Source organism: Bos indicus x Bos taurus, chromosome X, assembly GCF_003369695.1.
Source record: "Bos indicus x Bos taurus breed Angus x Brahman F1 hybrid chromosome X, Bos_hybrid_MaternalHap_v2.0, whole genome shotgun sequence".
Lineage (NCBI taxonomy): Eukaryota > Metazoa > Chordata > Mammalia > Artiodactyla > Bovidae > Bos > Bos indicus x Bos taurus.
The window spans coordinates 6856476-6869948 of NC_040105.1; the positions used below are offsets into that span (position 1 = coordinate 6856476).

The 13473-nt window shown below is 58.6% G+C and overlaps 1 protein-coding gene across 1 annotated transcript in view; it reads left to right on the plus strand.

Annotated features, from left to right (window-relative positions):
* The first annotated feature begins 4691 nt into the window (after positions 1–4691).
* SHROOM2 (shroom family member 2) overlaps positions 4692–13473 on the plus strand; it is a 141088-nt gene continuing 132306 nt past the window's right edge. The window contains exon 1 of the mRNA XM_027533603.1: positions 4692–5101. Coding sequence (XP_027389404.1) covers positions 4937–5101 — 165 coding nt within the window. The 5' untranslated portion in view covers positions 4692–4936. The remainder of the gene's footprint in view (positions 5102–13473) is intronic.

A 13473-nucleotide genomic window follows, 5' to 3' on the forward strand; every position in this document is an offset into this window, starting at 1 on the left:
CAGCCCTTCCCCCGGCGCGAGCCCTACCTTTCCAACGCACATGCCACGAGCCTCCTTTTCCTGTGTGCACTGAGTCCCCCGGCATGCGCGGCACGAGCCCTCACATTTTGTGCGCTCGGCACCCCTGGCACACGCGGCACGAGTCCCCCTTCTTGGATGCGTGGCGGGAGCCGCCCCTTCTTGCGCGCGTGGGGCTCCCCGGCACGCGCCGCGTGAGCCCCCACTTCTTGTGCGTGCGCCACAGCGCGAGCCCCCCGGTTCCTGCACGCGCGGGGTCAGCCCTCCACCAGGCACGCGCGGCGCGATCCCCCCCCTTCCTGCCCACGTGGCGCGGCGCAAGCCCCCTTTTTGCGCTCGCGGATACCCGCCACCCGCGGCGCGAGTCCCCCTTCCTTTGCACGCGGGGACCTCCGGCACGCGTGGCGCGAGCCCCTGCTTCCTGGGTACGTGGAGAGAGCCCCCACTTATTGCGGGCGCGGGGCCCCCTCGGGACGCGCGGAGCGAGTTCTCACTTTTTGCACGCGCGGGGTCAGCCCTCACCCGTGTGCGCGCGGCTTGAGCCCCCGACCCCAGCGCGAGCCCCCGACCCCAACGCACGTGGCATGGTGCGAGCCCCCCTTCCTGCGCTCGAGGCCCCCGGCACGCGTGGAATGAGCCCCCACTTCTTGCGTGCGCGGCAGAAGAACCCCACTTCCGGCGCACAATGCACGGCGCGAGAGGCCTCCGGTTCCTGCGCCCGCGGGGTCAGCCCTCCCCCCGGCACGCGCGGCGCAAGCCCCCGCCTCCTGGGAGCGTGGCGCGAGCCCCCACCTTGCGCAGGCGGGCCCCCGCAGCCCCGGGACGGGTGTCCTTCCCAGCACACGGAGAGTTCCCCAGTTGAGGGCCGTGTTCCCTCAACTCCCAAGAAGGGGGTCCCCACTCGCGGGCCCCACGCCCTCAACGGCATGGAGGGGTTCCCATCCGCGGGCCGTGTGCCCTCAACCGCGAAAGGAGAGGTCCCACTCGCCGGCCGCGGGCCTCAACTGGGCATACAGGGGTCCCGACCCGTACTGCGCATGCCCAGGAAAACACACAGTCGGGTCCCAACTCGCGGGCCTGGCATCCTCACAGGCACACACAGGGGTCCCCACCCGCGTGTCGTGTGCCCTTAACTGCGCATGCAGTGGTCCCCAGCACTGGGCTGTGCGCCCTCAACCACACACTGAGGGGTCTGCACCTGCGTGCCGTGCTCCCTTAACCGCGCACAGAGGCGTCCCCACGCTCGTGCAGTGGCCCTTAAGCACACACGGAGGGCTTCTCACCCGCGGGCGTGTGCCTTCCACCGCGCATGCAGTGGTCCCCACTACAAGGCTGTACACCCTCAACTGCTCACGCAGTGGTTCTCACTGGCAGGCCGCGTGCCCTCAAGCACACACAGAGGAATCCCAGTTTGCGGGCCACGCACCATCAACCGCGCACGAATGGGTCCTCAAGGCTGTACGTGCGCCCTCAACTGCACACCAAGGATTCCCCACCCGTGGGCTCTGCGCCCTCAACCGCCCATGAAGTTGTCCTCACCACAAGGCTGTGCGCCCTCCACGCCCATGAAGGGCGTCCCCACTCGTCGGCCATGGGCCCTCAACCGCGCACGGAGGGGTCCCCACTCGCGGGCAGCGCGCCCTCAACTGGGCACGGAGGGGTCCCGACCCGCGGTATCTGATCCCTGAAAAATACACAGATGGGTCCCTACTGGTGGGTCTGGCGTCCTAATCCACACATGGAGAGGACCCCACCCGTGGGTCGTGCACCCTCAACCGCGCACCGAGGGGTTCCCACCCGCGGGCCGTGCGTCCACCGCGCACTGCGGGGTCTGCACTCGCGGGCCGTGCGCCCTTAAACGCTCACGGAGGGGTCCCCACTCTAGGGCAGCGAGCCCTCAACTGGGCACAGAGGGGTCTCGACCCGCGGGTCGCACAGGGAGGGGTCCCCACGGCGTTACCCGCGTCCTGAAAATGCATAGATGAGTCCCCACTCGCGGGCAGCGAGCCCTCAATTGGGCATGGAGTGGTCCGCACTCGTGGTGCGCAAGCCCTAGAAAACACACAGACGGGTCCCTACTCGCAGGCCGGGCGGCCTCACCCGCACAAGGAAGTGTCCCCACACGTGAGCCGCGCGCCCTCAACTCCCACTAAGGGGTTTCCTACTCACGAGCCGCGCCACCTCAACCACGTAAGGAGGAATCCGCACACGCGGGCCTTGAGCCCTCAACCGCCCACGGCACGGTCCCCAACGAGGTATGGGGGCCCTGCAAAACGCACAGATGGGTCCCTACTCGCGGGCCAGGCATCCTCACCCTCACACGGAGGGGTCCCCACCGTTGAGTCGCGCGTCCTCAACCGCGCACGCAGTGGTCCCCACCTACGACTGGCCGTGCGCACACAACTACCATGAAGGGGACCCCACTCGCGGGGCACCGGCCCTCAACCACTAATAGTCGGGTCCCCACCCGCGGGCCCCGCGCCCTGAACCACGCACGCTCGAGTCCCCACCCGCGGGTCGGGCGTCCTCACTCGCACACCGACGGGTCGCCACCCGCCCGCGCGGGTCGCGCGCTCACCCAGGCAGCCGAGCACGTCGCAAGTGGCGGCGGCGCTCACTATGCGCACTGAGGGGGGGCCGCGGGCCGAGGTCGGCCGCGAGGCCCAGGCGACCTCGGGACCCGCAGGCCGGCGCCCAGGCCGCAGCTACAGGAGGCTGAGTGCCAGGCGGAGCGCGCCGCTGCCCAGGCATAGCGCGTGGAAAGCCCGCGGCTGGAAGCCCAGCGCGAGCTGCGTGGCGGCGTCCCGCGTTGGGCAGCAGAAGGTGCCGAGGCGCGGGGAGGCCATGGGTCGTGCTGGGGACGCGCGCGGCTCGGGTCTGCCGATCGGCCTGGGTCATGTGCTGGACGCGGAGACCGCGGGCAGGGGGCGTCATGTGCCCTGGGCCTCCCCGCGGCCCCCGCCCGACCCCCCGCGCTGGCGGAAAAGGCGCCAGGCTCGGTGAGGGCAGCGCGGAACGCCACGAGGCCTCACGAGGGTGATGCTTGGCAGCGAGGAGGAGGGGTGAGGGGCGGAGAGCTCAGGGTCGGGAAGTCCGCTCTCTCGCCCGTCAGCAGGCCTTCCCGGGGGGCGAGGGAGGTTAATTCTTCAGAACCGGGAGCCCTCAACAGTGCTGTCTCATCTTAACCCATCTCCCCCAGAAACCACGCGCTCTTGCCAGGTCTGGGTCTGTGACATCCATTTTGATCCATTGCTAGTTCATAAACAGTGACTGAGCCGTGATTTGTATTAAAATACTGCCTTTCTATGGCCCCTCTTCGCCAGGGAAATCACTCCCACAGAGCTAGGACTTTCGCTTGAAATCAAACCAGACTGGACACACACCCTTTCCTGCGCGCGCGGGCCAGCCCTTCCTTACCTCGGCGCGCACGGTGCGAGCCCCCACTCTTGCGCGCGCGGGGCCCCTCGCCACCTGCGGCGCTAGTCCCTCTTCTTGCGTGCGCGGAGCCACCCCCGGCACGCACGGCGCGAGACCCCGCTTCCTGGGCGCGCGCCGCGGCGCGTGTCCCCAGGTTCCTGCGCGGGCGGGGTCAGCCCTCCCCACCGGCGCACGCGGCGCTAGCCCCGCCCCTTCCTGCGCACGCGGCGCGACGCGAGCCCCCACTTCTTGCTCGCGCGGAGCCTCCCGTCACGCGCGGCGCAAGCCCCCCGTTCCTGAGCGCGCGGGGCTAGCCCTCCCCGCGGCGAGCGCGGGGCGAGTACGTCCCCTGTTTCTGCGCGCGCGGGGCCAGCCCTCGCCCGGGAGCGCGCGGCGCGAGCCCCCCCTTTCCTGCGGCGCGGCGCGAGACCGCAGTTCCTGCGCGCGCGTGGGGCCAGCCCTTGACCCGTGCGCGCGCGGCGCGAGGCCGCTGCCTTGTGCGCACGCGGCGCGAGCATCCCCCTTTCCTGCGCGCGCGGCGCCACTCGAGTACCCTGGTTCTTGCGCGCGCGGGCCAGTCCTTTGCCCGGCACGCGCGGAGTGAGCCACTCCTTGCGCTCGCGGGTTCAGCCTTCCCCCGGGCGCGCCCGGCGCTAGCCCCGCCCCTTCCTGCGCTCGCGGCGCGACGCGAGCCCCCACACCTTGCACGCGTGGAGCCTCCCATCACGCGCGGCGCAAGCCCCCTCGTTCCTGACCGCGCGGAGCCGGCCCTCCCCCCGGCGCGCGCGGCGCGAGAACCACCCCCGCTTCCTACGCGCGCGGCGGGGCGCGAGCCCTCAGTTTCTGGGCGCGCGCCGCGGCGTGAGTTCCCCCCGCCTTCCCGTTTCTGAGCGCGCCGGGTCAGCCCTCCCCCAGGCACGCGCGGCGCCAGACACCGGTTTCTGCGCCCGCGGGGCTAGCTCTCTCCCCGGCGCCCGCAGCACGACGAGAGTCCCACTTCTCGCGCGCGCGGCGCGAGCCCCCTGTTCTTTCGCGCATAGCGCGAGCCAAACCTCGTCTCATGCGCCCCGCCCCCTGCCCCCGAGCGTGCGCCGGGCCCCGCGGCTCCCCGCCCGCTCCCCTCGGGCCCGCCCCCTCCCCGCGGCTCCCCGCCCCCTCCCCGCCAGCCCGCCCCCTCCCCACGTTTCCCCGCCCCCTGCCCGCGGCTCCGCCCCCTCCTCGCATCTCCCCGCCTCTCCCCCGCTGTTCCGCTCCCTCCCTGCGGGCCCGCCCCCTCCGGGACCGCCTTCCCCAGTGCGCAGCGCCGCGAGTCCTCCGTACTCCCTCGCGCCCCGGGTCGGCACTTTCCTTGCAAGTTGCAGCGCAAGTTTGTCCGCGGCCGGCGACAGGGGCGCCGAGAGCCTCCCTCGCTCTCGGCCGGCTGGGCTTCTCCAGAGCGTATGGGCACGGGTCAGGCGGCCCCGGGGGCCTGAGCGGCCGTGCCGCCTCTGCGCCCCGCGACATGGAGGGCGCCGAGCCCCGCGCGCGGCCGGAGCGACTGGCGGAGGCCGAGGCACGGACGGCCGATGGCGGGCGCCTGGTGGAGGTGCAGCTGAGCGGTGGCGCCCCTTGGGGCTTCACCTTGAAGGGCGGCCGCGAGCACGGCGAGCCGCTGGTCATCACCAAGGTGAGGCGGGGCGCGGGACTTGCATGGTGACAGCCCGGAGGTGGCCTCGGGGGGCGGGGGATTCGTCGAGGTCAGGAGCGCCGGGCGAGGGGGGGGTTTCGGGTGGCGCCCGGGGCCCGGGACTCGCGTTTGCCTGGGTCCCCTTAGAGAACGTGGGGCGCTGGGACCCGCCTTAGGTGTCTGGTCCGGGCGCCACCTGGGCCGCCCTGCTTTCTTTCCCAGCTCTTTTTGGCTCCCGGCGCCGCCGATAGTTCCATTGGCTCCTGTTTCGGATCTCTCCCCTCCCCCTCTTGGAAGGGGCCCGGCCCTCCGCTGTCACTCCCGGCCTTGGTAGTGGCGGCCTGTACCTGTGGGCCAGCCCAGTGGTCTGGGGGGAACGTTCCCACGTGCGCCGGGTGGACAGAGCCTGCTCCTCCTGTGTTAGCCTGTTTGGATGCTTGTTTCTGCACCCCGACTTGGACCCGCACCCCTTATCTCTAGGATGTGTGGGCGAGCAGCTGCCGGCAGGCCAGCTTCTCCATTCCCAAAAGCCCATCAATATTTACTGACGTTTGGCTTCCAGCCCTAGATCCGCGGCGCCCTGGATACTTGCAAAAAAAAACCTGAAAGTTTTCAGAGTCCTTTATAAAAGTGGGATTTGAGAATAAGTTGCTAGTGTGTGTGTCCATGGGGTCGCAAAGAGTCGGACACGACTGAGCGACTGAACTGTGTGTGTGTGTGTGTGTGTGTAGGGTTTACTTTAGAACTTTGACTTTTTTTGCCTCGAAATCGAAAACCCATATTGAGACTCAGCAGCCGAGCCTGTATAAACCCGTAAAAACACAAAACCAGTCCTTTGGTTTTCCCCTGGTTAAAACTGTCTGTTGGTCAGTTTCTCTTGGAAGGTCTGGGCCGCGCCATTCCTGGGGACAAAGTTCTCTTTAAAATGCAAAAAAAAATTCTTGGCTCGCAGAAGGGTTTGAAGGTGACTTACTGTTTTTTTCTCTGCTTTCCTGCTTCACCGCGGCTGGAAGCACTGAACTGACTTCTAACCTGCCCCACCGGATTGCATTTAGGAGATGGTGTGGCTTTGTTACCTAGATAACAAATGAGAGACCGGACTAATCTTTTTATTTTCTCTCATGTTTTTATGGTTATAAACTAGAGACTCTGAGGGTAAACGTGCACTGAATTTTTGTTGAACTGGGGGTTGAGGCTGTCTTTGTTGTTGTAAATTTCACCCAGGTGCAACCTATTAATGCATTGAATTCTTTGAAAAGTGGGAGGCAGCTTAGTGGGCAGACCTTGTGCAGATCTGGTGCTCCCTGCATACCTTACAGCATAGTAGCTTGAGCTTTTTAAATAATGAGTTTTACCAGACATTTTGGATGGTAAAGGTTAAAAAGATACCAGGTGAATCCCCCAAACCTTTAGAACTTTAGGTGTTTCTTTTAAAAAAGAGCACACGCAGATCCAATTCAAGCTGTCTTCCTCGGATCTGTCGTTAGAGCAGATCGAATAAGTGGTACAATATTGTTTAAGATAGCGTCTTGCTTTGGGGGCTTCCACTGGGTAAGAAAACTGGCCTAAAAATTCAGTTGTTTTACCGGAAGCTGGGGAAAAGGATTTTGGAGTACCCCAAGTCGTAACACCCCCACCCCCGAGTTCTTAGTGGCGTTACATCTTCCTGTGCAAGAGGGCCCCCCTCTACAAACCGAAGGAGCAGTGCGGTAGAGCCTGTGGACACAAACCAGGGCCTGTGCAGACCACTGGGGGCTGTTGGCTCCGGATTTAGCCTCTGATGGGCTCTCCCGGTAGTTGCTACGGTTTGGGTGTGTGTTGCTCTGTGTGTCTTGGGTGTATGTGTGTGTGTCTATGTCGTGTGTGTGTGTGTCTTGGGTGTGTGTGTGTCTGTGTGGCTAGACTGGTAGCGGTGTACACACTCTGTGTGTGTGTGTGTCTCTTTGTTGCTAGACTGGTAGCATTGTACACACTCTGCGTGTGTATGTGTGTGACTCTGTGTCGCTAGACTGGTAGCAGTGTACACACTGTGTGTGTGTGTGTGTATCTGTGTGTGGCTAGACTGGTAGCAGTGTACACACTCTGCATGTGTATGTGTTTCTGTGTGTGTGTCTTTGTGTGGCTAGACTGGTGGCAGTGTATGCACTCTGCCTTTCCAGATCGTGCTTCAGGGTTTTGCAGAAATAAAGCTGCTTGTGATTTTAACCTGACATGCTCCTATGTCCCTCCCTTAAACTGCTGCTTGGTTTTTATAGGTGTTATACTGTGACTGGAGATAATGTGGTTTCTTTGCTTAGGATGGAGAGGATTCAGGACAGTTTGGATGCCCGTGCTAAATTTCCACGCACACTTGTGTATATACATGCACATGAGCACGCTGTCACACGCGCATGTGTATTTCTTAACCACATGCTGTATTGTGTGGTATTGGCAGTGTTTCACCTGCTTGCATTTTCTCCTGGATTAAGTCATCAGTGATGTTTGCTCATGATCCAACAGCTGGTTGTTAACAACTAAAGTAATTAACTGTCACTTTATTAAAAGACGCTTACTCCTTGGAAGGAAAGTTATGACCAACCTAGATAGCATATTGAAAAGCAGAGACATTACTTTGCCAACAAAGGTCCGTCTAGTCAAGGCTATGGTTTTTCCAGTAGTCATGTATGGATGTGAGAGTTGGACTGTGAAGAAAGCTGAGCGCCAAAGAATTGATGCTTTTGAAATGTGGTGTTGGAGAAGACTCGTGAGAGTCCCTTGGACTGCAAGGAGGTTTAATCAGTCCATCCTAAAGGAGATCAGCCCTGGGTGTTCTTTGGAAGGAATGATGCTAAAGCTGAAACTCCAGTACTTTGGCCACCTCATGTGAAGAGTTGACTCATTGGAAAAGACTCTGATGCTGGGAGGGATTGGGGACGGCAGAGGATATGATGGCTGGATGGCATCACCGACTCGATGGACGTGAGTCTGAGAGAACTCCGGGAGTTGGTGATGGACAGGGAGGCCTGGCATGCTGCGATTCATGGGGTCGCAAAGAGTCGGACACGACTGAGCGACTTAACTGAACTTATTAGGAAAGGATGGAGAAAAGTGTGCCCATTATAATGTCTTAAAAAATGAAAGTAGATTGTTGTGATGGAGACTGGAGAAACGTGTTTCACCACCAGAATTTGGATTAATCCAAGCTTTGAATCTTTTCTTTCCCAGTAGCTACTGAAACATCTCTGCTGCTGCTGCTAAGTCACTTCAGTCGTGTCCGACTCTGTGTGACCCCATAGATGGCAGCCCACCAGGCTCCCCCGTCCCTGGGATTCTCCAGGCAAGAACACTGGAGTGGGTTGCCATTTCCTTCTCCAATGCATGAAAGTGAAAAGTGAAAGTAAAGTCGCTCAGTCATGTCTGACTCTTAGCGACCCCATGGACTGCAGCCTACCAGGCTCCTCTATCCATGGGATTTTCCAGGCAAGAGTACTGGAGTGGGGTGCCATTGCCTTCTCCGGAAACATCTCTAGGTCTCATTAAATAATGGGTCTTCTAATAGTTTTTTTTTTTTTTTTTGCATTTAAGAAATGCTGAAATTACATGGTTACATATTTAGAGCGCTGGGGTATTTTACAGCTCATTTCTAACAGAATCTGACTTGGAAGAAGCCTGATCCCGTGTAAGATGTATGATGACGAGTGTCTTGGTTGAAAGCCTCCTGGGAGTGTACAACTCCGAGCTGGAGGTGATACCAAGAACAAGGCCGGCTCAGTCCCTGATTTCCTGATGGAGTTTTATTAGCCCATTTTATAGATGGAACAGCCCTGAGGTCCCATCTTGAGAAGGGCCCTGAGGGTCAGATCTTGACCCTGCATATCTCTGCTGCTTCTCCAGTTGGAGACATGGGTTCGATCCCTGGGTGGGGAAGATCTCCCTGGAGAAGGAAATGGCAACCCACTCCAGGATTCTTGCCGGGAGAATTCCACGGACAGAGGAGCCTATCGCGGCTACAGTCCACGGGGTCGCAAAGAGTCAGACATGACTGAGAAATGAAATTAACATCACCACCACCACCACCACCACCACCACCACCACCACCACGAGGGCTTTTCAGCCTTGGCACTTCTGATGTTCTGGGCTGGATCCTTTTTTGCTGAGTGGGGTGTGGGGGGCGTCCTTTCCTGTGTATTGTAGGGTGTCTAGCAGTAACTCTAGCCTGTACCCACTGGCAATGTAACCCCCTCTCCCATGTGTGACAACCGAAAGTGTCTTGTACTGTCATGTGCCCCCTGGCACAAAATCGCCCTCTCTAGGGCATTGCAGACAGAAATGGCAACCAACTCCAGTGTTCTTGCCTGGCGAGTTCCAGGGACGGGGGAGCCTGGTTGGCTTCTGTCTATGGGGTTGCACAGAGCCCACGACTCTATGGGGTTCTGTCTATGGGGTTGCACAGAGACACGACTGAAGCAACTTAGCAGCAGCAGCAGCAGCAGCAGCAGATGAACTGTACGCCACTTTTGCTTTGAAAGGATTTTAGCTTGGAAAGCTGTGCTTTATTCTTCTTTTTGAAGGTGCTTGGGAGGCCCCTGGCCTGGCCAACCTGGGTGGGGAAGGCTGTTTTTTTCCTCGGTGCTGGCCCTGATAATAGGCTTTATTTACATAGTAAAACTCAAACAAATACTTGCTTCATCTGCATTTTTTGTAGCTGGAAAAAAGGAAATGGGAGCAGGAACTCCGGAGAGCTGAGTTTTATGGGCGAGCTGAGTTTTATGGGCGCTGGGCGGGGGCTGCTCCCTGAGGAACTGCCTTTTCTCTGGATCGGAGTCAAGGTTAAAGGGACCCTGACTCCCCCGGAGTGGCATTGTTGGAATCTCAAGTGCATACGTGGTGAGTTAAGTGAAAGTCGCTCGGTCGTGTCTGACTCTTTGTGACTGGACTAAACAGTCCACGGGATTCTCCAGGCCAGAATACTGGGGTGGGTTAGCCGTTCCCTTCTCCAGGGGATCCTCCCAACCCAGGGATCGAACCCAGGTCTCCCGCATTGCGGGCGGATTCTTTACCAGCTGAGCCACATAGAGTCAGTCCCCCAGAAAAGCAGCCAGCATGATTTGTAACCGTTCAGTACCTTGACACTGACTTGTAAGCTTGAGGTTTACCAGGTCTGGAAAAAAAACACAAAAGGCCGTTTTTTTGTGTGTGTGCAGCAGAAATAACATTCCTGCCCTAAGGAACTCCAGAGACCTTGACGTGTCTGCGTCTCTGAGGCTCTGCTCTGATGCGGGCCCTCTCAGGAGCGTTGTCAGTAGGTTGAGCGCTGCAGTTGGTGGGCGTTCCTCTCTCCATTAGGTCAGCAAGTGGAAGACTTGGGTGCGGCGGGGCGGTGGGGGGAGGTTGGGGGAGGGCCTGACTTCTGAAATGTCTGCGGAGGGGCTCGGATTCCAGAAGGGCCACCCGGGGGATTCACTGGGCAGCCCGAAGCGCGCCAGCTGGGTGTCAGCGGGCCCCCTGCGGCCTCAGGAATGTTTGTGAACCTCGGGAAGGAATGAAGCCTTGCTTCTCCTTCTCATCGCGTCTTAGATTCCCCTCCTTCCCCTTTTCCCTCCAACCGAGAACGCCGGAGCCTTTCCGTGAGCGCCCCCAGAAGAAAGACAGTCATCCGGGCCTTCCCCGGTCCCAGGGGCGGCTCCTTTGGGACCTTGATGAGTTTCAGGTTGCCTCTTGGGGACCAGGACCTCCTGGGGAGGTGCGGGGGCAGGGAGTTGGCCAGTGTGCCCCCTTTCCCGGGTCTCCAGACCCTTAAACCCCTCGCTGGATGCAAGGCTATGTCTTTAAATGTCCTTCCTGGTTTGCAAGCCGAAGGCAGGCTGATGGGGGGAGAATCAGGACACACACTGGGGGGTCGGAGGGGGTGTGATTGGCCCACACACCCAGGTGAGTGATGTCCCAGTTCAGAGGTCCTCCTGATAGTGAAGGTTCAGAGCCATCGGCGGGTCGCCTTGTGTCTGAAAGGGGCTGCGTTTTTTATGGGTTGTGCTGAGTCATGCTGATCGGTGACCGGGTGACCCCTGGGCAGGACAAGCTGTTGTCACTGATGCCCCCATATTTGCCCCCGCCAAGAGCCAAGCTCTTTGGCAATGACCGTTGAAGGTTTTGAAAACAGGGCATCTGTAGACGTGAGCTGTGAATTTTTTTTTTCATTAAAAAAAATTTATTTTAATTGGAGGCTAATTACTATGTTGTGGTGGTTTTTGAAACATGTATATTAGCATATGTGAAACAGATGACTAGTCCAAGTTTGGTGCGTGAAACAGGGCACGCAAAGCTGGTGCGCTGGGACAACCCAGAGGGATGGGATGGGGAGGGAGGTGGAAGGGGGGATTCAGGATGGGGGACACATGTACACCCATGGCTGATTCATTCATGTCAGTGAGCTGTAAATTTTGGTTTAGTCACAAGTCCTATCTGACTGTTTTCAGCCCCATGTACCACCAGGCTCCTCTGTCCGTGGGATTCTGCAGGCAAGAATCCTGGAGTGGGTTGCCATTTCCTCCTCCAGGGGATGTTCCTGACCCTTGGGATCGAACTTGCAGCTTCTGCATTGGCAGGCGAGAAATTCTTTACCGCTGAGCCCACCTGGGAAGCCCCGAGCTATGGATTGGGAGCTGATTTATCTCAGCCTCTCTGCATTTTGCTTGATGTCTGTGTTGAAGCAGAATCCCACAGCCCATATCCCAGGGCTCCATAGACAGAAAAGGTGGGTGGATGAGGGCTGGACACCCCCACCTTAGCTAGCTCGGGTACTGTGGTAGCCAGGGCAACTCCTGGGCAAGGTGAGGTCCTGGCCGCTTTGAGGCCAGCTGCAGTTTGTGTCTGTTCAGAGAAGAGTGGAGTTCCAAAGACACGTTTGTATTAAAAATTCACAGTGTGGTTTAAAAAAAAAGGGGGGGTGAGGTCTCCCCCCACTCCCGTGCTGAAATACCTTTGCAGTTGGTAGACCTGCCTGCCAACTGGCCTTCAGGTGTGTCTTTCTCCGCCTGTGCCAGCCTCTGCCTCTCTGGGTCCTGCAAGTTCTCACCTCTGATCCTCATGACGTGTTTTCCATGTGGGGATGGGAAGTTGGGCAAAAAAACGGAGCTTTGAGGTGCAGAGGGTGGAGGCGGAGGGTGTGTGTGTTCTTCCTCTCCTAGAAATTAACTCAGCTTGTTATGTGTTAGTCACTCAGTATGTCCGACTCTTTACGGCCCCATGGACTGTAGCCCGCCAGGCTCCTCTGTCCGTGGGATTCTCCAGGCAAGAATATTGGGGTGGGTTGCCCATTTGCGTTGCCAGGGGATCTTCCTGACCCAAGGATCGAACCTACATCTCTTAAGTCTCCTGTATTGGTGGTCGGGTCCTTTAACATACTAGCACCAGCTCGGAATTCCCAACTCATCTTGACTCACTCATAAACCCAGAGGCTTCTAAGCATGAAAAGCTGTAAACTTGAGGTTTGCATCACGCTTCCCCACCGGGAAGGATTTTGCCCTTCCTGTTCCAGTTATGAGTAGTTTGGAACATGTCCTAACGTTCACCCTTCAAAAAAAGAAAAACGATTTTGCCCTAGAGCTAAATGTAGAAAGGAGAAGGAGAATGAAAGACTCATAAAAAAATTAGTGGTTCTCACCTTGTCCTAATGAGCTGGGATTTCTTCACTCACCTTTCTATTTCGCGGCCGAAGAAACTGGGCTCCCAGCTTGGAGACGGCTGGTTTTTCTATTTGGTGAAAGCGTTTTGGAGCGGTCCTCTTGCCAAAGTTGTTTTGTGTCAGCGTGCAAATAAACCTGGGTCTGTGGATTTCTTTGGGGCCCTGGGGAGCTTTGCTCCTTGTACACTGGGCACAGTGTAAACAGCCAGCGAGATTATTTCAGGATTTGAAGGCTGAACAGACTTTATTCAGTCTCATTACCTCTTTTACTTTTCACACACCGCAGTCAGGCCATCCTTTGAGGAGACATTTCTGCAAGCCGAGCTCTCCCACGCTGAACCTTCCACCCACAGGAAGGACTTTGAAAGCGCTCAGGGTTGCCTGGTTCTTTTTTGTTTTTTTTTTTTTTTTAAAAAAACTTGCCAGTGTCCCGGAGAGGGAGGGTGTAACTTGTGGAACAATTGTTTTCCTGTTACCTGGGTGGATCGGATATCTGCATGGCTCTGTGATACACAGAGCCTCTTGCATTGACCAGTAGGGATGTTAATTAAGGCCCCTCTTTGGGAGAACTTGTCTAAGTACAAGCACAGTAGGTTATCACTGAAAAAATAATTGGACTCATTTGATGAGGGTGAAAGATGAGAGTGAGAAAGCTGGCTTAACACTCAACGTTCAAAAAAACTAAGATCATGGCAACTGGTCCCATCAG